This window comes from Podarcis bocagei, assembly GCF_964188305.1.
Source record: "Podarcis bocagei genome assembly, chromosome: 10".
Lineage (NCBI taxonomy): Eukaryota > Metazoa > Chordata > Lepidosauria > Squamata > Lacertidae > Podarcis > Podarcis bocagei.
In genome coordinates, this window is record NC_138135.1 from 36365299 (window position 1) to 36391661 (window position 26363).

Here is a 26363-nt window from a genome sequence, read left to right on the forward strand (position 1 = left end):
GCAGCGGGAGGCCCCATTAGCTAAAGTGGTACCTCAGGTTAAGAATGGTTTCAGGTTAAGAACGGACCTCCAGAATGAATTAAGTTCTTAACCCGAGGTACCACTGTACTGTGATTCCTGCACTGCAGGGGGCTGGGTGACCCTTGGGGTCCCCTGCAACTCTATAGTTTTATGGTTCTATGGTATGCTTTAAATTTTATACATTGTATGTTTCTATTTTTATTTTTTTGTAATTAGCTATGAACCAGATGTGGTGAAAAGCAGGGTATACTTTTTTTGAAATTAAAAGGAACAAAGCTGTTTCACCTGTATTATCCATGCAGTCCTTACATTAGTCCTGTAAGATAGGTCAGTGTTACCTACCATGCCCTTGTTACAGAGAGGGATCCTAGCCTATTATACAAAGGTGAAGTTTACATGCATTGCTCTGTCCACTTTTGCCTCTGGCCAGGGCTGGCCCAAGACATTTTGGCACCTGAGGTGAACCAAAGATGAGTGGTGATTTACATGGGAAACGGGGGTGTGGGGAGTGGGAGGAGAGTGTCAAATCAACCTTACCCAGCAGCTGAAGTGAGAATCAAAGGCTGTAGCAGTGGGGGAAGGGGCCCAAGAGACCCCAGAGAGCAGTCCTGCCATTTCCTTCCTAGGTGTGGGAGGAGGCCAACAGTGCTTTCTATTTGCCAAGCAGGTGCTGTAGAGGCAGAATGTGACAGGGGTGATGGCAGCCAAGGAGGCTGCAGATCCAGCCTCTAAGGAGAGCGCAGCAGCCATTGTAGTCGCACTGGGTGATGCATTCCTTGGGGGACAGATCTGCTGCTCCTGTGGGTCCTGCTGCTTGAGGCAGTTGCCTCACAGGTGGGCTGGCCCTGCCCATCCCTACCATGAGCCCCCAGAAGGTCCCACAGGCTAAAAAAGTTTCCCTACCCCTGGAGTAGGCCCTCATTCAGGTTACAAGATAATACAGTGGTACCTCAGGTTACAGACTCCGCTAACCCAGAAATAGTACCTCAGATTAAGAACTTTGCTTCAGGATGAGAACAGAAATTGCACAGTGGCGGCGTGGCAGCAGCAGGAGGTCCCATTAGCTAAAGTGGTACCTAAGGTTAAGAACGGTTTCAGGTTAAGAACAGACCTCCAGAACGAATTCAGTTCTTAACCTGAGGTACCACTGTACAAGGTGTCACAAGACAATTTAAATGCCAGCACCATTTTATGAAACAGATCACCTGTGTGACTACTGTCCTGTATCCTAAGGAAGCATTCGTTTAAGCTCTCCCTATCACAAGAACCTGAATTACAGTAGGTGGTTGTACTATACAATATAAACACAAATCCGTGTCCAAAAAAATGGTAGTCTGCATTAAATCAAGGATATTGGGCGTGAATTATGTTTATGCCCTCTCTGGAGCCAATCTGGGGAAGACACAGCACAAGAGTTAAAAATTCTGCAACGCTCATCATTAATGGGAGCTTTGCCAGCTAGCTAATGATTTGGGGATTATGTTCTGAGGACTCATCCTCATGTTGTTTAATTTGTGGTGAGCTGTGCAATTTTAGCACATCAGCCAAAATATATTAGCTAACATGAAAATGATGGTGTTAATATAGCAGACTCTCTTAAGTGTAAGCACATTAGTTCATTGAGATAAATACTCCATGCAGAGTAATGTAGCTCTATCTTTAATACTGCTAGATTATTATTTTGGCACGCTTTAGCTAGTACTGCTTGGCTGATGTATCTTAAAAATTCACACCTTCTGATACCTGTAAATGCCTCTCATGGATGAATCTTAAAAGCATACAAATTGCTGATCAAGGCTAAACTTTTCATCATTGCTGCTGCATCAAGTGCCTTCATCCTGTTTTCCAAAGTTTAAGATGCTTCCAGGAATTTATTTGCTCTTCTTTCCACAGAATGATGATGAAGAAAACTGCACTGTGCTTGCCCTTTTGAAATGAAAACAGCTGTGAGAAATCCATTTGATCCGGATTATTGTTTGGGCTTCTTTTAAAATTATTTATTTGCTCCCCCCCCCCAGGTCTTTGCCTTAGCAACCTAAATTGCTAACATATCCAGGGACAGGAGAAATACATCTCAATAATAATAGCTTTTTGGAAAATGCTGTTATGTGATTTGATCCTATGCTTTACTTTTTGATGCTAGTCCACATCACAATACATTATATTATAAAGAGTATCAGAACTAGATATCATCAAAATCTACTATGTGAAATTCCTCTTTTCTAGCACGAAAATCAATATGGTATGCTAATCTGTTCTCAGAACATGCTGTGCTATGCTATGCTATGCTGTGGCAAAGTATCATATATATCATTATTCATCCAAAGTATAAGACCCAAAATTACATGCCATGACACACTAGTCTGCTGCTTTACAATTACTAGAATGCAATAGAAATTCATTCGTTAATGGAGCAAGCTTTTTTTCTCCTGCTCTGGACTGTAGGACTCGAACCAATGGCTTCAAGTTACAAGAAAGGAAGTTCCAACTAAACATCAGGAAGAACTTTCTGATGGTAAGAACTGTCTGACAGTGGAACGGGCTCCCTCAGGAGGTGGTGGCCTCTACTTCATTGGAGGTTTTTAAGTGGAGGTTGGTTGGCTTTAGTGGAGATTCCTGCATTGCAGGGGGTTGGACTAGACGACCCTATGGGTCCCTTCCAACTACTAAGGCTCCAGGGAACCCAAAACATTAGAAGAGTCCTGCTAGGTCAGAACAAAGATTGATCTAGATCAGCATTCTGTATCCCACAGGGGCCAATCAGATACTTCTGGGAAGCTGAAAAGGAGGTTATGAAGGCAATAGCTCTCTCTCTCATTGTTGCTCCCCATCAACAGGTACTGAGAGGCCTGCTGCCTCTAAACCTGCAGATAGATATAAGCCATCTCAACTAGTCTTATAACTCAAGTCAAGAGATGCCACCATTCTATTATTACAGTGCTTCTCAGTAGAAAGATTGTTTTTCCGTCTAGCTTCGTATTGTCTACATGGCAGTGGCCACCCAGGCAGAAGTATTTCACATCACCTGCCACCTAATCCTTAAAAAATAAAAATAAAATAAACCTGGAGATGCAGCTATAGAATTTGGAACCTTCTGCAGGCAAAGCATATCCCCTATCACTCAGCTATGCTTCTTCCAAATAGGAGGCTTCCAAATACGACCCGCTGTTCTGGGTCGGGGCAGGGAATTCTCCGTATTGCTAGATCATGTTTATTTGGGTCATTTAATCACTCCTGATGCAACCAAATTACTGGGTCTGGCAACAAGAGTCAGCATGGTCTGTCACCTGCCAAAGCAGAGGAGCTGCTGGCCAATGGAGTCGCTGAGGTGATCATCTATTTCCACGTGGGAAAAGTGCCCATTGGCAGAGAAAGAAATGGCGTGCAAAAGAGTTGTGCTTTGCTCCAGGTAATCCCCTCTTGTCAGGAAATAAGAGATCACCCCGAAAGACCCCTGTGACATCACAGGGGCCCCCAGGGTGAACTTCAGTTTCCTGGCAGGAGTAGTAGAGGGAGCCTATTAGCTCCACTGGCATTGAGCTGGGAACAAGCAGTGATCAGCTGCAAATCATCATATTAGGAGGATGTCTGGAAAAGCACCTGGAAAAATACTGGTGGAGGTGGAGGAACTGGGATTGGCTGCAGCTCCCTGCTGCACACCCAGGTGGGTTGCTGTGTAATATGTAAAATGGTCATAAGGTTCTCAGCCTGAAAGACATTTGCAGGTCAACTCTTCCGTTTCAGAATGCAGACTTCTCTTGAAACATTGAAATCCCCATGTAGTATTGGTGTGATGTGAACAATGGGTTAAATTACACCATGCTTGATGTCATGTCTTGAGGAGCACGTCCCCCATGTCTGGATGGTCCTAGATAAGGGTGTCAGGTGCACTTGGTTACCGTAGCAACACCAGCAAGGTCGAGTTAATGACTTGCTGAGTCGTTCACCCTCCCATTGGTTCAGGAATGCTTTCATTATGTCCTGTTGTCCTGCCCTGTCCTGTTAGAGTATGACTCTGGATCTGTAAGAGGCAGGGGAGGAGCCTGTGGGTTTTACACAGCAAAGTTTCCCCCTTAACTGGGGACTCTGAAACAAGCTGTCCTGCTGGGAGCAGGAAATCTCCGAAGACTCTGCTGGGGCTCCCCATACTCTGCTGATACCACACACTGGTTGAGGTGTGGTGAACTACCAACTACCAGTACTTCTACAAGGTCAAAACCATGTGTCCTGGTGCTCTGTAGATTTGGAAAACCCAATAATCTTCACAGCAAAGAGCTTCTTCCTAGCTGGGCACCCAGCTTTGGGGAGATCATCAGACCAAGCATTCTTTAGTTCAACCTGTGCCAGCCTGGTGTCCTTTAAATGTTTAGCGCTACCATTTCCATCAGCCCCAGCAAGCACAGCCATACTGGCTGAGACTAATGGGAGCTGTTGTTAAAAACTTCAGCAGGCTGGAGAAGGCCTCTCTCAGACCATAAGGCAGCAACTAAAGGCTATTAATAATAACTGACATTTACAGAGATATGCCTTTACACAAAGCAGTCTAAAAACATGGTACAGATTTGCAAAGGATGGGTGACAGCCCCATCTGGCACAAATAACCATATCACCAATAAATCCAGTGGTGCTCGGATGATTTTCATGGGTCCTGTGTGTCTATAGCATACTTTATGTATGCCGGTTGCCTGCAGTGGATTTGTTTTTTAATCAGATTGTTTTACACTGCCTGAGGATATCACCTCCCACTGAAATGCATTCACTTCTGAAACTAAACTCACTATGACAGATATACATCACCATGATCCAGTTACATAGGTAAGGCATGAAAACAGCATTGTATTATATTGCATTCTAGCAAAATGTCTATTATTATAACAGGTGGTATATGTGGAAGGAGGACTACATAGGTTGTTCCCTTGGAGTGCAGCGAATCTAAGTATTCTGCATTTTACCATCTTGCAGAATCAGTGGAGGCCCAGCCACTTACCATCCTGAGTATAGGACTAGGTTTGCTCTCACTGTGTCCCTATATGCATTCCTTACAAAAGTTATTTTCCATGTAAAAATCAATTGGCAGTCATTTATGTGGGAGAAAGTAGCAGGCTGCACTTGGAAGCAACAGTGAGGTGGGGGCTGTATTACCCTCTGCCCATTGTGAAATTAATGTCTGAGTTGAGAGGTCAGTTCAAATCTCAGAAGACCTCCCACATTGTGGTCTTGGTCACACTAGAGTGTGACAGAATCTTGGGAACTAACTTTTATACTGAGAGTCTAAATGTGATGAGGGTGTTGATTATTACTACAATTTATAATATATTGACAGCAACACTTCTAGTGGCTTATAGATTTTTTAAAAGGCATAAATAAAGATCAAAATGGTTAAAACAACAAACCTCAAATTCAACTGAACAATAGCAAGTGTGGCAAATGGAAGCTTCAGGAGGGATATTGGGCAAGAAAGTAAGATCACTGAACTGTTTCAAGTGCGTTTTGCAACCCATGATGCAAGACAATATTCATGGCTTGTTTTATAAACCACAGCTAGTACATATTTGCACAGCACATCTTAATGTACTGGCTCACTTTTGAATCCAGGACTCCACTAGTTCAGTCACTAGATTGCAATACCTCATGTTTCTTGGGAAGTCTCTTATACAATTACATTGATTAGGTCTGCTTGTGTTTAGCTTGGCAGCCCAGGAACTTAAGAGTAGAGGAATGCATGTCAAACACACACACACACACACACACACACACACACACACACACACCCAAGTCCATTCTCCTTGTTTACTTTGACAGAAATAGTTTTGGCATAATATCTCAAGGATGAAGTAATCAGCAGCAAATTAATTGGCAATCAACAGAAACAACTTAGGGGAACAAATTCATGACTTGCTGGCTAGAAATTTCTGTCTTCCACAAAGGGAAGCTACTTAGTAGTGGAAACTATGGAAAGCAAGAGAGACCATCTAATGATACTGGCTGCCAAAGAATTGTGGGGCTACGAAGGTAGCAGGGAGCCATGGACCAGAAGCTGCTGCTGAACAGGAGAATAAACTTTGAAAAGGCACTGTAGTGCCACTGGCAGAAGTTTATGGTCCCATACGGCTCCCATGTGTTGGGGAGATGTTCAGCTTGAATGGGTGGATGGGAGGGGAGGGTGAGAAAGGAGCAGCTGGAAGAAGCTCCAAACAAAGTTGGGGAAAACATGTGGAGTAGGGAGAAGAAGTGGGACACGTCACTCATTGTGAGCTGAGGTCCAGAGGGGTGGCAATGAAAGAGGAGGAGAAGCAACAGAGCCTTGTTGGGAGCCTCGTCTCAGGAGGATTGTCCTGTGGAGTCCAGGTAAAGTTTGCATGTAGACTCATCCTTTCCTTAGTCAAGGAATAATTTGTGTCTTACACAGCTGATGACATAGCTGATTACATGACATAACAAACCATCTCGAAATTTGAATGTGGCAAATAGTGCAGAAGAGAAATCCAGGCAGAAGAAAGGAGACTCTATCTGAAAAAAGCTCAGTCTTACTTAACTGAATGTTCATAAAAGCTCAGAGTAGTAAGCAGTGCAAGATGAGTTTCTTGCAAGAAGAAAGTAAATAACTGTAATTGTTTCTGTGTGGATATTCTGCGTGTGACAATATAAGCCTCTGAAAGCTACAGGTTACCTATCTAGGCTATGTAGTTATAATGTATCTGTTGATGCACAACTGCACAGACCCAAGGTCATCCTATTTTCTTCATTTTCTTCTTATTTTATTCGTTCCAAGACAACTTGCCACTTCTAGTGTAGACCCCCATCTATCTATCTATCTATCTATCTATCTATCATCTATCTATCTATCTATCTATCTATCTATCTATCTATCTATCTATCTATCATCTATAGTGAATAATGGGCAAATTATACCTAGAGGTGAATCTATCTAGATCTTATATCTTCTTCTTTTATAACCATTGCATTTTCTCTAATGCAATGTAACTCATTTTCAAAATCTTTTTTTAAAAAACAAAACCCAATAAAGCTCTGCAAATGAAAGCCAACTAAGAGACAGTTAATGTAGCAGGAAACCTGAAAGGCATATTTATCTCTCTTGATCATTGAAAATGAAAGCCTGATATGCTCAGCATAGTAATCAGAGAATAAGCAATGAAGCATATAATTTTATTGCATCAAATTCTATGGGCAAAATTGGGCAAAAGAGTTTTAAAGACCGAGGCACAAAAGGTATCTCCAGCTTTGTTTAAAATCTCAATAGCTACAATTTTTCATGCACAAATTTCACTTCATATTTTGAGTAGAAACATATGTCTTTATTAAATCTATCAATTCAGCAAATTCTTAATTTGCTATCAGATCTGAATTATTATGTGCAATATTATTTAGCAAGTTGTGTGACACAAATTCATTTCCCCCTTCATTCTAAGGACTCTACTAATAGCATGTAATTCATATATGGACCAAATTACCTGAGTTCAATGAGACTTCTTGCCTGATCCTGAGACTTTCTGCATGAGCATGTCAGTCCTGAAGATGATGCATTTTAACTGCTTATAACCAGCGGCGTAGCGTGAGTTGTCAGCACCCGGGGCAACGCAAGTAATTTGCGCCCCCTAACCCGGGGCAAGGCACGTAATTTGCGCCCCCCCTAACCCCTAACCTGCGAGTTGCCGCTGGCGCTGCCGCCCAAACGACGCCGCTTGCCCGGAGGAGGGGGGGGCAGAGAGGCGAGGAAAATGCAACGGCCCAGCAGCTGCAGCAGCAGCGGCGGAGGCGGGGCTGTGAGGAGGGGCTGCCTGGCGCGTCCTCCGCGGCGAGCGCTGAGAGCCGCTGCCTGCCGGGCGCCTTCAGCCCGGACGCGCGCACAGCTCGTCGGTTCCGCGAGACATGCGGCTCTGCTACAGCCTGCGCCCGAGGCTCTGCGGTGACTCCAGAGGCAGCGAGCGTGCCCCCCCAGATGTTGCGTCCAGTGCGGCCTGCCCCCATGCACCCCCCACGCTACGCCACTGCTTATAACAGCATAACAGCATAAGGTTTGGTAAGCTAATGGCATGGTAAGCCATTGTTACCCAGTAATATATCTATCACAGATACGTTTATTTTTGTATTTACTATCATTGTACCAATAATTTAAACCAGTAGTCTGCATTAGGATACCGTATTCCAGCACAATAATGTAAAGTAATAGGGGGCTGAGGATTTTCCAGAGGAAAAAAATTCTTGCCACTTTCAACTTTCTTCAGTTAGTCTGGATGGAAGTGTTTAACCAGGGCACTGTTTTTTTTAAAAAAAAAAAGTGCAGAAGCAGCCTGTGTTTTAACAGCAGAAGCAATTGAATATGCTACTTATAACCACTGAAATCCGAATCACATCTCTCCTAATTCAAACACAAAAACCTGGAAATGTGTGTCAAGCTCTCCTGTTTTGCTCAAAATTGTATGAGAGCAGTTTACAAATATCTGAGCAACTGAAAACTAGTTAAAGGTCTTTAACCTTCCTTAGCAACACTCCCACTATTGCTGGCCCAGTATTGTTTTACTCAACAGATGCAGTCAAAAGCAAGCAAAAGCAGACCTCACTTCCTCACATTCTTGTGTTAAGTACAGCATGTTCTCATCAGGCTGCAGGAGATAGCAGCCTCTCGGAAATGAAGGCCATATTTGGCAATGGGACAGAATAACCTTGAATATCTGCAGCTGTATTGGGGGGGGGGAGTAAGAGTTCTGTGGTGATGAAAACTGAGGGGGTGAACATTTCCCCTTTGCCGTAAGGATTTAAGACAGATGCACATAAAATCTCTCTTTGCTATGTCTCTGCTTATCTCTGTCATATGTAGGAATAAAATATATTGGAAATAGAATACCTTGGGGAGAAATGTTGAAAGCAAATAGGGGAGAGAAAATTGGGGAGGAATCTGAAGCTGGGAACTGACATATATGCGCATTATTTGGCTGCAGAGTGTAGAATCCTGGTGACCTGAGAGCATACACACGTCTAGTTGCAGCAGATGTTGTTGTTTTTTATCACATGGAAGAGGAATGTCATGTGAGGAGAGGGGATGAGAAATGAGGATATAGGATAGGAATGACAAATTCTCCATACATTCTTTAGGGATGGTGGGATTCATGACTAAAAGAGATGGGGAGATTCATGTTGGTGGTCACACCTGTTTGTTTGTGTTTTTCAAATAGCATCTGCTTGTTGAAAACTTTTCTGTCCCACTTTTCCTTCAAATGGTCCTCAGCAGCTGACAACATTAAAAGCATCAATAAAAAGGAAAACAATTAAGGAGAAATAATACGGACAGCAAGAGAGCAAGAAAAAATGGCAACAGCTCAGCAGACGTAAGGGGCATTATTCCATCCTCAAATCTTCCTTTAAATTGTCTGACAAAACCCAAGCGGTAAAGTTGACAGGCAGGCCTCTCTATGGAGGGCAGTCCAAAATTTGGATTAAGGGAGGTATATAAATCAAATAAATCAAATAATAATAATAACAGTTATGTCCTGTGGTCAGGAAAGCCCACTAGTGTGTTTCCACCCATCATATTTCAGACAACCAGTGAGACTTCACTTCTTTCGGTCATGGATTTAGCCTGGTAGAATCTGGCGTGTCATTTGTTGAGCCGTTTTTTAATTCAGTGGACCAAAGCAAGACTAGGCAGAACTTGGCAGGTTTTGCGCATAGAAATATCTGCTGGATCATTGATGGAGCCTGATGGTGCCAGAGGTAGAGATTTCAAAGCATTGAAAGGACCACACGAGGCTTTTGGGTCAAGGAAATGATCAAACTCGTTCTCAGAGGCCCATACTAGTTGCGATGTTGATAGATAGGACAATGTCTCAACATAAAACTTCCCCAATCAAGTAGGAAGAAAGAACATAAAAACATAAGAGGAGGCTTCTTGATCAGGCCAATGGCTGATCTAGTCCAGCATCATGTTCTCACCGTGGTCAACCAGATGTCTCTGGGAAACAAGAGCACCTTCCCCGCCTGTGTTTTCCAGCAACTAGTATTTGGAAGCATTATTGCCTTCAACTGTGAAGCCAGAGCATAGCCGTCATGACTAGTCGCCGTTGATAGTCTCACCCTCCATGAATTTGTCCAATCCTCTTTCAAAGCCCTCCGTGCTGGTGGTTGTCCTGTGGACGTGAGTTCCATAGTTTACCTAGGAGTGGAGGTTGGATTTGTTGATCCAAAGGAGCCTGTGTGAAGAGTTCAGACTCATTCCCCCTCTGCCCCCTACCTTCCTGCTGCCCCACAAGTGCTTTGCTCTCAGAATTAGCGCTTTTGGCATAGGAACTCAACGCAGCATGGAGGCATCTGTATGGAGGTCAGCTTTGGGCAGGAGGAGGGCTGATGCACTCCTCATCACTCAATGCCGACCTCACCTTTCAATATGATGGCACCAGATCCATATTTCATCTCACAGATCTACTGCCATGGTGTCTAGCTTGGCCCATATTTTAACACCATTTCATTTAAGCAGACATGGAATGAATGCTGACTAGCACTGCAGCCGTGTTTTGTTCTGTTTCAACACAAGCGCAGGGCTTGATTCAAACTTTGGCAGAGCTAATGAGAATCCTTCCAGCAAGATTTGGCTCAAGAAGTTCCCCCACAGGATATGTTCTCACGTGGACTTGCTTCGGCAGTCAGCCCTTCTCCTGAGCCAACTGGATTAACTAGCTTCCATGGAATGGCTTGAAGGAGGAGAAGAAGTAATTATCACTTATGTCAGTGAGAAATTCTAATATAGTGGCAGCGAAATCATTTGTTTTCCAATAGGCACTGCATTAATAAAATAGATGCTTGTAGATGAAGCAAGATTGGTTGAGAATCAAGGGAAATGAAGTCAGTGCTTTTGTGAATTTTTCTTCTTTTTTCTTTGGTCACCTTTGGAGATGCCATGGTATCTGGGTTGGCAATCCCCACGCTAACCCCTTATTTGCACAGTCGCTATATATGTACAAACTCTACATACTCCAGAGTCTATGGCTGTGTACACACTATACCTTTAAAGCACATTCAAAACACGTGATTTCCCCTCAAAGAATTCTGGGCACTGTAGTTTATTAAGGGTTGCTGGGAACTGTAACTCCATGAGGGCTAAACTGCAATGCCCAGAACTCTTTGAGGGGAAGCATGTGCTTTAAAGATATCATGTGTTTGCAGCCTATATGCATAGTTGAGAACATTGCTATGGAGTCACAGCATGAGACCACACACCCACTTGCATGCTTATGACTGAGGCACTTCCCTCAGCTGTGACATCTTGAAATTAACCTTCAGTGCTGTTTTTAGGCTGATTTTGCTGTTCTGCTGGGTTTAATTAAAAACAAACCAACAAACCCAAACATTTTTTCACTGATACAGTTGTGATTGTTTTGAAACTATGGTGGCCGCTCCAGGATTCTTTGGACCGAGAGTAGGCTGTTAAATGTTCCTGCTAAAGAAAGAAACAAACGACTGCTCCCAAAGACGCCTGGTTGGCAAGCTCCATGGAAAGAGACACCCAGGATGGGGAAAGAGGATCAAAATGGGCAGGGGTGGTGAGAGGAGAGCTGGGAGGGGTAAGAGATTGTAAAGTGTAGACGCAGAGAACAAAACACTGGACTGTCCTGCTGGCTGGATCTAGAGGCACAGATTCTAGAGGCACAGATTCTGAGGGAGTTTGGGTTGGGGCCAGAGCCCTTTCTCGAGCCCAAAGCATGGGGTAGAAATGGGGAAGAGAACTGTAAGCTCAGCAGAAAGCCAAAAGAGCATGCATTTGCATAAAACATGTGTCTGCCTCCCTGTCTGAGGCATAGGGAAACCTGTGACCTGATAATGTTAAGGTGACTGGCTTTTGAAGGGATTCCAGTCACTCAAGGAAATTTGTTCACCTTTCACGGTGTCAGGAAATACACACACCCTCCTGCAGGTCAGTGCGCAGACTGGGGTCATGGAGAGAAGGTGTGGCTCAGTGGCAGAGCACATGCTTTGCTTGCAGAAGGTCCAGGTTTAACCTCTGATATCGCCTGAAACCCTGGGCAGCTGCTGCCAGTCGATGATACCAAGATAGATAGGCTGACTCTCCAGCTTGGTATAAGTTAAGTTCCTATAGCCTATGTCTCTAATGCCCCTTGAGGTGACACCTTGGCCCTCAAAAGCTGTGACACTGAGGGGTCCAATACACCCTGATGGGGCCTTTCCCCAATATCTGGTCCAGCATTACAGTAGGGGCAGAGGTGGTGACAGATTCATGCGAAAAGCCCAGACCTGAGATGAGAATGTCTGCGCAACAGCCCAAGGTTTGCTGCCCCTCAGCCTTACTTTGGAGGAAGAGCCAAGCATTAATTTCCTCAGGAGAGTGAGGAAAATCCTCAGGGATGATTCACACCCTGGCCGGCACTTTCTTGATCTCCTGCCCTCGGGCAGGAGATATAGAAGCATGATTAGTCGCACCAACAGGGTAAAGGACAACTTCTATCCGTGGGCTGTTAGGCTGCTGAATGAAAAGATAACAACAGGGCAACTGACTTTCGGGTTTGGTGGGTGTGCGTCAGTAAACGAGGGGAATTAAGACTAAGAGAGCTGAGTGGGGGGTGCTTGTGTAATCTCACTGAATACAAGTTGTACAAGTGACAATAAAGTATTTCAATGTGTATTTACTTTGGAGGAAGAGGCAAGCCTTAAAATGAAACTCCTTCATCTCTGCCTCTTAGCTGCTGTTGCAACTAAGAAGTCCCACATATAATCTTGCCTAACCCAACTCTGGCTTCTGCTGGACAGCTCCCCAATTGGTCTAGGCCACTGGATCAGTCCATGCTCTGACTGTTGGTAGCCACTGCCCTGCTCTGGGTTGATAGAAATGGACACAAGCTCTGCTTGTCTGAAGGACAATTACGGTAACAAAAGAGTGTGACCACCACAAGTGATAAGGGGCCTGTCATACTACCTTCAGCTGTATGAAAATATAAGCATAACCAAAACAATTGTCCCCAGTCTTAAATTATAAACACTAGGCACAGGGAAATGGCATTGTTTTATAAACAATACTGTTGTCTCGCCAGCGGTAAAGAATGTTACACATCAAAATCAATAGGAATTCAAAGGATGATAATATGGGAAATGGAGGAGAGGAACGGGTCTCAGGAGACCCAGAAAATGCAACATCTGGGATTTGTGTTTGAAATTTTACAGTTTATGTTTTATAGAATCTGTGATCAAGAAGGTCAGGTTTTGGATCCCCAGATGTGAGGGGATTTATTGCTGCCTTTCATATCCTAAACGAAGCAAGATCAAAGTCACCTCGTCTCGTAGGACCAAGGCTGCCGAAAAGCGGGTGCATCCTCCTCTTTGGTCTATTTGACCTCAGAGATTTGTGCTGCCGTTTCAGCCTTTTGATATTACATACTTTGGTCCTTCTCTGCTGGGAATGGCTGATCAGACATTTTCATTACGGAATTCATTTTAAAAGGAAAGACTGTTTATTTGGAGGGGGAAAGGGGGAGTGATTAATTATTAATAAGAATTTATAGAGAAAGTCAGTGAGAATATTATTACCAGTGAAATATGGTACGGCTGGTACTTCAGGAAAAATAATCTCCAGCAAATCATAGAGAGTAAGAGTGTGTGTGTGTGTGTGTGTGTGTGAGAGAGAGAGAGAGAGAGAGAGAGAGAGAGAGAGAGAGAGAGAGAAAGAAAGAAAGAAAGAAAGAAAGAAAGAAAGAAAGAAAGAAAGAAAGAAAGAAAGAAAGTGGTAAGCAGGTTCCAAGTATTTAGAGAAGATATTCTTGCATAAATACATATTTTATTTAAACAGTTTAATAATACAGCCCTATCCATGTTTACATTGTTGTTTTAAATGCTGTGATATTGCCGCCACCAATTTCAGTGTCAGTCCTCGGGTTAATGTTGACTATATATGTATATCATCTTGACCTTAAAGCAACTTACCTGAAAGAGGGGACATATGCATCCTTCCTGCTTTTGGCCTGAAGTTCTAGAACTGAACTGTACGTATGGAAGAATTTTGTCGTGGGGTGGGCGGAGCTGGTCCAAAAACCCCGCACCAACATCCCACTTTGAAATGTGTGCAGCTTGCATGCCTTAATTTGTAGAACAGCAGGCCATGGGGCTCAAGCCTACCTGAAAACCAGGCATTTGGGACAGTAGGTTTAGGAGAAGGAGGGGGGTAATTATGATGGTGACGATTGTGAACTGCCCTTCAACAAGAATTCTCAGACTGGTAAGCAGTCTACAGTAAAACACAGAATAAAAACACCACCAACAAAAACCACCATTATCATAATTATCATAAATATAGCCGGCCGCAGCACAGAACATAATCATAAAGTGATGGAGGAGGCATCTCATTAACCTGTGCAGGCCAGGTGGAACAGATACATCTTCAGTTGGTGGTGAAAAGACTACTTTTCCCATTGGTCCTGAGCCACACTGGCTGGGGATCATGGGAGTTGGTGTCCTACAATGTCTGCATGGTCACGGAATTCCCATCTCTGGTGTAGACTGACAGTGCAATTCTATGCACATGTACTTGAGCTCGGTGGGACTTATGTCCAAGTATATACATATGGGGTGGAAGTGCATGGATGGAAAAGGGTGCCACACTGGGGTGTCAGAGGTGGTGTTGTCCATTTGGTAATGTAAAACCTGTTTATTTGAAATTGTAAAACTTAAAACATTTGAAAGTGAGGGGGGACAGCAAAACTAAGATTGAAAAATTCTGTTGAACTCAGCTAGACTTCTTTTTGAACAGCCATAGAATCGGAGTGCTTGTCTTTTTTCTTAGCAGTGTTAACCTAACAATGATTAACACACATAAAACAAGAAGGAAACTATATTTCATTAAATATGGAAATGAACTCAGATTTATTCATATTTGAACCAACTCCGACTAATTCCTAAGGGTACCAAATGGCTGGGTTGGAGCTGTTCCCAGGCTGTTAGGAGATGAAGGTCATACTTCAATGGAAGGGTAATTGAATTTTCTCAGGGGTTTACCATAAGACCAAGCAGCTGAAATACATGAATTCTGTGTCTCTGCCATTTTTGTTTTTTATTACTTTGTCAGGCATTTCTGAAACGAGAAACTATGCAATTCTGATTAATCATGATATAAACCTTATGGATGATGGCTAGCAATACTGACTTAGCCCTCTCAAGGCAATACAAAATCCTCCCCAGTTGAATGAAAAGCAAATTAGCACAACTCCTGACCAACTCGAGGAAGGCTGTGGTCAAACATCCATTTGTAAAGCAAAATGGGGCACACAGTGAATCAGTCATAGGACTGTTTTCCCATAGGCCCAGCCTCTGCTTGTATTACCTCAACTCCTTTCATTCTCTTTTGTGTGAATCAGACCTGACGGTGTCTAGTTTGTGTACAGCCAGTGGCCTAACATCAGGGGGGGCCACAGGGAAAATTGCCCCAGGCACAAAACTGTTAGGAGGGCAAAATTTGGTATCGTAATGCCTTAGACAAATGTTGTGAATGTGGCCATAAAATAAACCCATCAGACCTGCGACAAAATCTTGTAGCATAGAGCCACAGGATTCCAGCCACTTCATTCTTCAAGCTTTTAATGCTTAATAGGTTATTGTATTTTAGTGTTTTGTTGGAAGCCGCCCAGAGAGGCTGGGGGGACCCAGCCTGTTAAGTTGTGGGTGAACATATCAGACGACACAGCGTTTCTTCAAACAGCTCTTGTTTACTCACAGGCCAGAACAGAACTAAACTGAAGGGTTCAGTCAGCCGGCTTATATAGAGCTCCAGTACAACATAACTGTAACAATTTTCTAAAACTATCCAATCACTGAACGTCACTTTCAATCCCTTATTTGCATAACTATCTACAGTATCCCCCTGCTGGCCCAGGGTGAGAACTACAGTACATAACACAGCCAGATAGGCGGGGTATAAATAATAATAATAATAATAATAATAATAATAATAATAATAATAATAATAATAATAATTCTATTCTCCCTTGCCCTGATTTTCTGACCCCCTCCCTCTCTATAAGCATTCAACAAACATGGAACACTCAGTCCCCACTGGGCTGTTCTAAGGTCTCCCTTTGTTTTTTCCCCCTACTGATTTGTACTTCTGCAAACCTTGGTTGCCCCCCAGGCCTACAGCTGCAATCTCCTTGTATGCTGCTGGTGCTGTTTTGGTGACATACACAATGACACTCAAGAGTCTGAACACTGGAAGTAGAATGAAATGCTAAGAGGCATTGTTTTTATTGGATCATTTTTTGTTGGAGGGAGTCAGGCCAAGCAACTGAACTTCAGACTCCTTTATTTTCCATTTAAAGGTTGTTTATACGCAGAATGTCGTATCAGAAAAGCAGATAATACGGGGGGTGGGGGGTGGAATGTGGTGGTTGTTTTTTCTTCAGCCAGTAGACACTTGTAGATGGATTAATCCAATATATAAGGTTCCAGTTAAGAAATAAACAGTTTCGCTGTGATGAACTGACAGATTAATCCAAAAGCCCTCATCATATCAATAAAACATGGCTTTCTACTTGACAGTTAGGATTTAAATTGTTCCAGAATAAAATGAATTGTAGCTGTATCTTTTCAGAAGACATGTCAAGCATTCCCCTTTTCGTACATTTGTCTTTAAAAAGAATTCAGTCTATTCATTTCTGTTGTAAACAAGTATGTATTTAGCCAAGCTTGAATTAAAGGGGAAGCCTTATTTCTCCAAGTCTTTCAACGACAAGGCGCTTGCCAGCCACTTCCTACTTTCTCTGTCGTAAGAACATTTTTAAGGCGCAACAGAGTCAACGGCCTTGTCGGCCTTATGCCAATTCATCTAGTAACCTTGATCCGATAGGATCTAATTTCCTGGCATTTCCATCAAGTCTAGGCAAGGAACACAGGAAGCAGTCTTATACTGAGTCAGATTATACTGAGTACACATTGCTCAGGACTGTCTACACAGACTGGCAGCAGCTCTCCAGGATTTCATACATCAGATGGCAAGACAGTAGGGGAGCTCACCTGGCCTCCTGTCACCAGCATTGGGAGTGGCAAGGCCTCTCTCCCTCCCACCAAGCAGCAGCAAAATGGGGGGCAGGAGGGCAGGGGAGGAGTACTCCTCTACCCCAGTGACCGCCACTGAGCAGGAGACATTCCCAGCCCTATTTGGTGGGGTGTCATGGATTAAACCTTGGGTTTTCTACATACAAGGCAGATGCTACTGGCCCTTCTCTAATTATTATTATTATTATTATTATTATTATTATTATTATTATTATTATTAATTTAATTTCTATACCGCCCTATACCAGAAGGTCTCAGGGCAGTTCACATAAAATATCAAATACATAAAATCAAAACAAAAACAACAATCATTTTTTTTAAAAAAACAACAACAACCCCAAAGAGCCAGCATTTTTAAAAGGGTATAAGATGTCGATCAAGTCAGGCAAAGGCCTGGTTAAAAAGGAACATTTTTGCCTGCCGCCTAAAGGTGTATAGTGAAGGCACCAGGTGAACTTCCTTGGGGAGATAAAATTAAGGCCCAAGTAAATGCCATGTTAATTGGAGGATGCATGCTTTTTGAAAGGGAAGCCTGTGATGATGAAGAAGAAGAAGAAGAAGAAGAAGAAGAAGAAGAAGAAGAAGAAGAAGAAGAAGAAGAAGAAGGAGGAGGAGGAGGAGGAGGAGGAGGAGGAGTAGTAGTTATTATTTATTATTTATTATTTATACCCCACCCATCTGGCTAGGTTTCCTTAGCCACTCTGGGCATCTCCTAACAGAATATTATTAATAATAATAATAAAGTGATAAAACTTCAAACATTAAAAACTTCCCTAAACAGGGCTGCCTTCAGAAAGTCAGATAGTTGTTTATTTCCTTGACATCTGATGGGAGGGTGTTCCACAGGGTGGGCACCCCTCCAGACTGGGAGAAGTGGGGCCAGTTAATTTAACTCATCCAGATACTATTTGCATGCCAGTGGAGGCTTCCCTCAAAATGGCAAGGATCCTTTTTGCTGAGGTCATTTCTGTCTGACCTTGGCAAGGAGAAATGCAGTTAAACTACCCCCCCCCCCATCCCACACAGTCCCCAGGCAGCTCAGGATTTCCTTCCATTATTATTTACACAACAACAAGTGCACTGTCTCTTTGGCCCTCTGGGGGTCCTCCCTCCTTGCAACACCAGCAAGCACATGTGTCATTCTGAAATTCATATTGCAATGAAGTTGCAAACGAGAGAAGTGCTTGTTAAACTCCTGTTAAACTCATCATGCTAATCCTAACAGATTTAGCATGTTAACACATGCTTGTTGTTCGGCAGTAATACAGTGGTACCTCGGGTTAAGAACTTAATTTGTTCTGGAGGTCCATTCTTAACCAGAAACTGTTCTTAACCTGAAGCACCACTTTAGCTAATGGGGCCTCCCACTGCCGCTGTACCGCCGCCATGCGATTTCTGTTCTCATCCTGAAGTAAAGTTCTTAACCTGAGGTACTATTTCTGGGTTAGCGGAGTCTGTAACCTGACGGGTCTGTAACCCGAGGTACCACTGTACTGCCAATTAGAACCTTTTTCTCACTGGGCTGCATACTTTGCTGCCCTAGTCCAGCAAGGGAGATCTGCGTGGCAAAGTAGACTCTGACATACAGAAGGTGCTAACATAGGTAACTAACTTCATGCTTGTCTTGCTAGCCCAGGACTAACTGCTCTAACAGGCAGCAGCACTCCAGGGTCACAAGGTAGGAGTCTTCCCTGGCCCTATTATTAGAGACCCCTTTTAACCGGAGATGCCAGTGATGTAAGGGGCCTTTCTACATCCAAGCATGTGGTCTGCCATTGAGCTACAGCCCCTTGTTCCGATTCAGCAGTAGCCAGCAGGTTTTCCCAGGGACAGCGGGGAGTCTGAAAAAGACTCTGGCGGTTCCCTCCCTGTGAGAAGCGAGGTTACAGGGAACCAGGCAGAGGGCCTTCTCAGTGGTGGCGCCCACCCTGTGGAACACCCTCCCACCAGATGTCAAGGAAATAAACAACTATCTGACTTTTAGAAGACATCTGAGGGCAGCCAGATTTAGGGAAGTTTTAATGTTTGGTGTTCTATTGTGCTTTTAATTCTATTGGGAGCCACCCAGAGTGGCTGGGGAAACCCAGCCACTTGGGCGGAGTATAAATAACAAATATTATCATCATCATCATCATCATCATCATGGGACAAACGAAAATGTGGATGAGCGCTTAGGTATGTGCAACTGAAGCAGATTAAAGCACTCTGTCGCTCTAGTACAACAAATCCACTTTAAAAAAAGAATTAGACTTCTCACACTTTAGAAACTGATAAGGAAATGCGCTGAAAAGTGTGGAATGAACCATGATTAACAGGACAAAATATAAGCAGCCCACAAGCAAATCAGGACGAGTGTATGTTATATACATATAGTCATATAATCTCCTGGCAAAAATGTCAGAATGAATGCTCAATAAAGACCAGATAGGATTTAACCTCTATGTAAACTTTATGCAAGCAAATCAGGATGAATGCTCAATAGATTGCCTAGACTCCATTACAGTCTTTTGGGGCCTGTGAGTGATGCACACCATTCTTTTTCCCCCCCAAAAGATATTTATTAAAGTTTTAAAATATAACAATGAAAACGAAAAATGAAAAGAAACAAAATACAAAATACAACATAAAAACAGTTTAAAAAACAAATAATTTTCCATAACATATCTTCCTTACGCTTGTTTCCCCAGACCTCCTCTACCTCCCTTCTTTGTATTCCACTTCAATTTGTTAGTTCAGCGAATCCTTACCATTAAGCTTTTACCCATTTGTAAACCTTTTTTTCGTATCTCCAAAAGCATTACAGCTGGAAACCCCTTAGTTTCTATCCAACATCCTTCTAACATTCATTAATTTTACAATATTTCTGTAAATAGTCTTTAAATTTCTTCCAGTCTTCTTTCACCAACTCTTCTCCCTGGTCTCGGATTCTGCCAGTCATTTCTGCCAATTCCAAGTAGTCGATCACCTTCATCTGCCATTCTTCCAGAGTGGGTAAATCTTGTGTCTTCCAATACTTTGCAATGAGTATTCTTGCTGCTGTTGTAGCATACATAAAAAAAGTTCTGTCCTTCTTTGACACCAATTGGCCGACAATGCCCAGGAGAAAGGCCTCTGGTTTCTTCAGGAAGGTATATTTAAATACCTTTTTCAGTTCATTATATATCATTTCCCAGAAAGCCTTAATCTTTGGGCACGTCCACCAAAGGTGAAAGAATGTACCTTCCGTTTCTTTACATTTCCAACATTTGTTATCGGGCAAATGATAGATTTTTGCAAGCTTGACTGGGGTCATGTACCACCTGTATATCATTTTCATAATATTCTCTCTTAAGGCATTACATGCCGTAAACTTCATACCTGTGGTCCATAACTGTTCCCAGTCAGCAAACATAATATTATGTCCAACATCTTGTGCCCATTTAATCATAGCAGATTTCACCGTTTCATCCTGAGTATTCCATTTCAACAGCAAGTTATACATTCTTGACAGATTCTTAGTTTTGGGTTCTAACAGTTCTGTTTCTAATTTTGACTTTTCCACCTGGAAGCCGATTTTCTTGTCCAAATTATATGCCTCCATTATCTGATAATAATGAAGCCAATCTCTCACTTTGTTTTTTAATTTTTCAAAACTCTGCAATTTCAATTTGTCTCCTTCTTGTTCCAAAATTTCCCAATATGTCGGCCATTTGGCCTCCATATTGAACCTTTTCTGAGCTTTTGCTTCCATTGGTGACAACCACCTTGGGGGTTTATTTTCCAATAAGTCTTTATATCTTACCCAGACATTAAACAATGCTTTCCTGACAATATGGTTTTTGAATGCTTTATGTGCTTTGACCTTATCATACCATAAATATGCATGCCATCCAAATACATTGTTAAAACCTTCTAAGTCTAAAATGTCTGTGTTTTCAAGAAGTAGCCATTCTTTCAACCAGCAAAAGGCTGCTGATTCATAGTAAAGTTTAAGGTCTGGCAGGGCAAATCCACCCCTTTCCTTTGCATCTGTTAATATCTTAAATTTTATTCTGGGCTTCTTGCCCTGCCAGACAAATCTAGAGATATCTCTCTGCCACTTCTTGAAGCAATCTTGAAGCAATTTTATCCACAATTTGCAATGTTTGAAACAGAAACAACATTCTTGGCAATACATTCATCTTTAGTGATGCACACCATTCAAAGGCTTCTTTCCTTTCACTGTCAACCCTATGTGAGGGCTGTTTTGAATATGCAGGAACAGCATATGCCAGAGTCCTGCCTGGGCAGCAGCACTTCAGGCTGTATAGGAAGGACTGAAGGCTTGAATGCTCCCCTGCTTTTCTGCACATAGAAAACTAGCTTGTCAAAGATAAGGCTTTTTTCTGACTGGCTACTTTTCTAGAGATGGGGAGTGTACATGGAAGGACCATAGCTCAGAGCTAGAGCATCTGCCTTGCATGCAGAAGGTCCCACAGTCAATCCCCAGCATCTTCAAGTGAGGCAGGAAGAGACCACTGTCTGAAATCCTGGAGTGCTGCAGCCAGTCACAATAGAAAGTACTGGGCTAGATGGACCAATGAGCTGGCTTGGTATAAGGCAAGTTCCTATGTTCCTTCGGAGGGCTGTTCAACACATGCCTTCCTCACCTGGTGCTGTATATAGTGATACAGCCTATTGAGGGCTGTACCATGTGTTATTTGGGCACATTCAAACTGATTCTGAAAGAACAGGAAATCAAAGCAGGTTTTATCCTTTTCTTACAACAGGAACAGAAAGATGAAAGCTCTGGTTGTGCCCATTGTGGGCACCCTGACACTTCTCCTTTTCTTCCACCGCCTGCCCAGCAGCAGCTGTCAGAAGGCATTTCAGAATCACATTCAGGAGTGGAATTACAGAGAAGGAGGTAAGAGGTGCTAGCAAGCCAAGGCAGAGGCAGGAGTCATTTGTAAGCTGTTTGAGGGCAGGGGCCTGTCCACTTTTAGTTTTCTAACTCTGCAACTCGCCCATGCGCACTGATAGCACCGTCTTAATATGAAGAAGAACGTTTCTGATAAAGGCTTGTGTGACTTCTGGTTTCCTGCCCAGTCTTGAGTTCCTCACCAGTAGGGTTGCCATATTTCAAAAAGTGAAAATCCAGACATAAAAGTTGTTGAGCTTTTCCCCGGACATTTCAGCCCTGACATATGTTTCTGACAACCGAATCTTGGTTATTATGGATGTATGGCAACCCTTCACACTACAGGAAGCCAAATATACAGTATAATGCTACAGTATTTGTGTACATGCAGGTATTGGGAGTTGAAGTGCCACCTGGTGACTGCGAATGAGTCTTAGTACTGTGGTTTTGCCTAAAGGAAGGGTGGGGGATCTCAACACCTGTCCTGCAGAAGAAGTACAGTCACATGCTTCCACCACAGAATTTCATCTTTGGAAGAATGCGCTTACTAGCCCAGATAGAGTATCAGTTGCAATTATTATTTGTGGGATGTGATTGCACAAGTAAAGTCATTAGGCTACAGTCCTCAATGAGATTTACTTCTAAGTAAACACACCTATGCTCGGAAATGTAGCTAAAGAAAAATATCAAATTCAGAAATACAAATCCGTGAATGGTGGGGGTTAAAACATTAGCAAGGAGCAGACAAACGATTAATAGAATAGTATAAGCAGCAGTGAGAGCAACATTTAGGAAGGTTTTTGAACACCAGGGAAGCCGTCAGTGATGGGAAGGGTGAGCCTCTCTAGGAAGAGAATTTGAGAATTTCTCCAGTTTCATAGGACTAGAAGCATGATGTTGAAAAAAGCAAAAAACAATCTTCAGGAACTAAATATGCCAGATTTTGTGCACCTGGCTGCAATCCCACAGACACATACCTCTGGATTACACGCAAACATGTGTATATTTATAGTGATACTTAATCCATGAAGATTTAGGTGTAATGGAAGATAAAATAACTGATTAATGACTTGCTTCTCCCTCCCTGAATTTTTTCTTTCCCCTTATTCTCACGTGAATTCTGATATCGCAGCAGATAAAGTGAATATCCAAGGCATAAAGAGTTTTACGCGCACACTGGAGAAGTGGGGGAACAGCATCTTTTGGCAAATGAAGCACTCTTTGCTGAGTCACCCTGACGCACTCCTGCCTGAACTTTCCAGGTAAGAATGCAAGAGCATTGCTGGCGTTTTCTCCGCTCTGCTTTCTCTGGAACAGAGAATTCCCCAGTGTTGAAACTCTTTATATCCCAAAGGGGAAGATTGGATGAGCAACTAGGATTTTAGCCTTAAAACTCTGTTAGTGATGGAGAGTCACTAGAATGGGAAGAAATATGCCTGGGTTGTCCCAACTTCTTTTACCCGATAGCATAAATACAGACCAACTCTCAAAGTGACTTTTTCTCATACCAGGGATACTCTGAAAAGGAGATGGCATGGTAAATTCTGGATTGAGGGAGGGGAAAGTGAAGGAAGGCAGTGACTTGGAATAGAAATCCTATGAGCAATGGAGAATTCATGGAGGTACAGAAAGCTGTCTGCATTAAACAACAGTATGGATGTCATGAGCCTCAGTCCCAACTCACTGTGATTTACAGCTAAATAAGCATGAGTATGATGTTTCATACATTGGTCCAAACTGGCTTGTTTTCAAACATTTCAGTTTAATAACTGATAAGCAATTCAAGGTTGGGGGGGGTCCTATTCCCCTTTAGGCAAAAAATTCTCTTTTATTTATCATCCAGATTTGATGGGGAAAGTTGAAGCAGAGTTTGGTGAGGAGAGGGGGGAGCAAATTGTTCTTAAAAATCCATCCCATTTTCAACAAATCAGTTAGTAAAATTAACCCTACCTATATTTGGCAGAAACAATAAAAAGTGGGTTTTAATGGGGATACCGGAATGTTTTGGATCTGCTTGCTTATATTTTGAATCAGTTATGGCACCAGCTGTGAGCATGAAAGACCCCCATGTGGACAACATGCTCTTAAAAGTGAGTGTAAAACTTAGCATGAGTGGTAGTTAACTGTTCAAATGTCTCTAATGGGCTGTTTATATGGGAAGAAATGTCAACGTAAATATATAATAAATGTTGGTACTAATATTTTTTCCAATGATTACACTGAATAATGTTGTTTCTGTTAGATCAAGAAATGCTTTTAGCAGTAGTTTCTGTTTGCATCTGTGTTCAAACGTGGCTTATACCCATAGCAAGGAGGAAAGTCCTCCGAACTCAGATTTACTGCTGATGCAGAGTAGACATCCCTAGGCCTGCCCTTTAAGAGGCTAGTGATTAACAGCAGGACTCAGATGTAAGTCCCATTGGAATTACTCTGAGGTAATGAATGATTGCAGCCTAAGAGTGCTGTGTGCCAAAAAGTCCTTGAGTCAAATCTCCACTCCTGGCTGCCACCCAAGTGCAAAACATCAACATTAAAGAAGAACTGGATTTTTTGCAGTTTGGAAAGTGATGGGGAAATGTATTCAAAAGAGGTGTGTGTGTGTGTGTGTGTGTGTGTGTGTGTGAATGAATGACCAACAGGAAAATGTATAAACAGGATGAGTGTTAGTTTTCATATAACCACCTTGTAAACAACGCTATATAAATAATTACTACTTTTAGGGTATTTAATTGAAGAATCACCACCATCTATCCAAGCCTTGAAGTGGATTTCTCAAACTTGGTCAGATGAAGCTGCTAGATCTAATTATTTGCCCTGGTATATACTATGCAGCGTTATAACAGTTTGCTTGATGATGCCTTAACCCAACTGTTGGTGTGCCTCATCCTAAGCATTGCGAACTGGCAGAACAAGCCTCAGGCCCCCTTCTTATTGTCAAGTCACAATATGTCTACTCAGAAGTCCCACTGATCTCAATGGGATCTGCTCCTGGGTAAGGGCATATCGGATTGCAGCCTTACAGCCTTAAAAAAGTCCGGGAGGACTTAAAATATTTCTGCATACTCATCTCATGTTTTAAGTACATATTGCAGCTGAGGGCACTTAATGTGTGATGTGCCCTTAATTTCAATGGGTCCTATTGCAAAAATGAGTAAGGCTGGGCTAGGTCCAGTAGGCATGAGATTTGATGGGTCCCTGGGGAGGAATCATTGCTAGCACTAACACTGCAAAAGGCTTCGATCACCTCCTATCAGCGGCAGCCTCCGACCACGCTGATTATTTATCATCACAACAGTTGTGACACATACAGGCTTCTGAAACTGTGCTGACTGAATTGTGTTGAGTCGTACTGAGAAAAACTGGCAGTGAACTGCCATAATAATCCTGATCTGTATACATTCTTAATATTGATCTTCTTTGACCGGCAGCCTCCGGCCTATCTCTGAAGCAATTGACAATCTCCTGAAGCAAGTACTTTCCATGAAGAAGAGGCTGGCAGAGCTGAACGAGCGCCTCAGTGTCATGAGCAGGACCCTCTTCCCCATCCGCTACAAGGCCCAGCGGAGCCAGAGGCTTGGCAGCATCCATTTGAGGAGGGTACCGCTTCAGCAAAAGAGGAGGAGTACATGAGAAGGCATCTTCAGTGGAATTAGCTCTTCTCCAAGATGAAATTCTGCTCAGTCTCTCTTCCAGAGGTCCTCATCAAAAAGCTCAATAAAAGGAAGTTTTGACTAAAAGAAAATGTGTGCAATATTATTACTGAAGGTTTCTCTCTCTTCCCCATGAATGGCAGTCATAAAGGGTGTTTACACGCTACATTCAGCATGTCTACAATCTGTGTACACACAAAGTTGAGCAGTACACGTGACGTCCAACAAGTGTTTGGTAGGGAGTAGCATGCATGCAGTTGCAGATCAGCCTAGTATCTGCAAAAGGATCTTTGTCTAAAGCAGGCATGGAAATTCCAAGTCCCATCAGCCCCAGCAAACATGACCAATGACCAGGGATGGTGAGAGTGGCAATTTAGCAACATCTGGAGGTCAAAATGTTGCCCACTCCCTTTCCCCTTTGGCTATGGCTTCCTACAGCCTACATATCCCTAGAACTCCTATGTATAAATAATTTCCTTCAATTCCTTGTCTGAAAGAAAAGGCTTATTTTTGAGCACACAATTTGAGCTTTCTTCAGAATCGGATTTGAAGAGGGTATTTGGGAGAGGTGGTTTTCAGACAGTCTGAGAGTTTCTGGTTAAGGATTATGAAGCTTCCATTTGAAATGATCCTGTATGAAATGAAAAGTACAAACATAATGATACAGAGTTGTCTTGTATGCATAGTACAATCCAAACAAAAAAAAAAGTTTAACAGTTTCCTAGCATGCTTTTCGCTTCCTTTTTGGA

The 26363-nt window shown here is 42.8% G+C and overlaps 1 protein-coding gene across 3 annotated transcripts; it reads left to right on the forward strand.

The window, feature by feature from the left end:
• Window positions 1-5979: 5979 nt before the first annotated feature.
• LOC308596284 (uncharacterized protein) lies at window positions 5980-25706 on the forward strand. Of its 3 annotated transcripts, XM_081211160.1 has the most exons (5): window positions 5980-6369; window positions 18722-18763; window positions 21834-21970; window positions 23097-23226; window positions 25393-25706. In XM_081211160.1, exons 3-5 carry the CDS (start codon window positions 21844-21846, stop codon window positions 25592-25594), a joined length of 459 nt encoding a protein of 152 aa, XP_081067286.1. In that variant the 5' UTR covers window positions 5980-6369; window positions 18722-18763; window positions 21834-21843; the 3' UTR covers window positions 25595-25706. The 3 variants fall into 3 exon arrangements, with proteins under 3 accessions (XP_081067286.1, XP_081067285.1, XP_081067284.1); XM_081211159.1 differs by lacking the exon at window positions 18722-18763 and having other exon boundaries at window positions 5984-6369; XM_081211158.1 differs by lacking the exons at window positions 5980-6369; window positions 18722-18763 and adding an exon at window positions 8030-8078.
• Window positions 25707-26363: the final 657 nt, after the last annotated feature.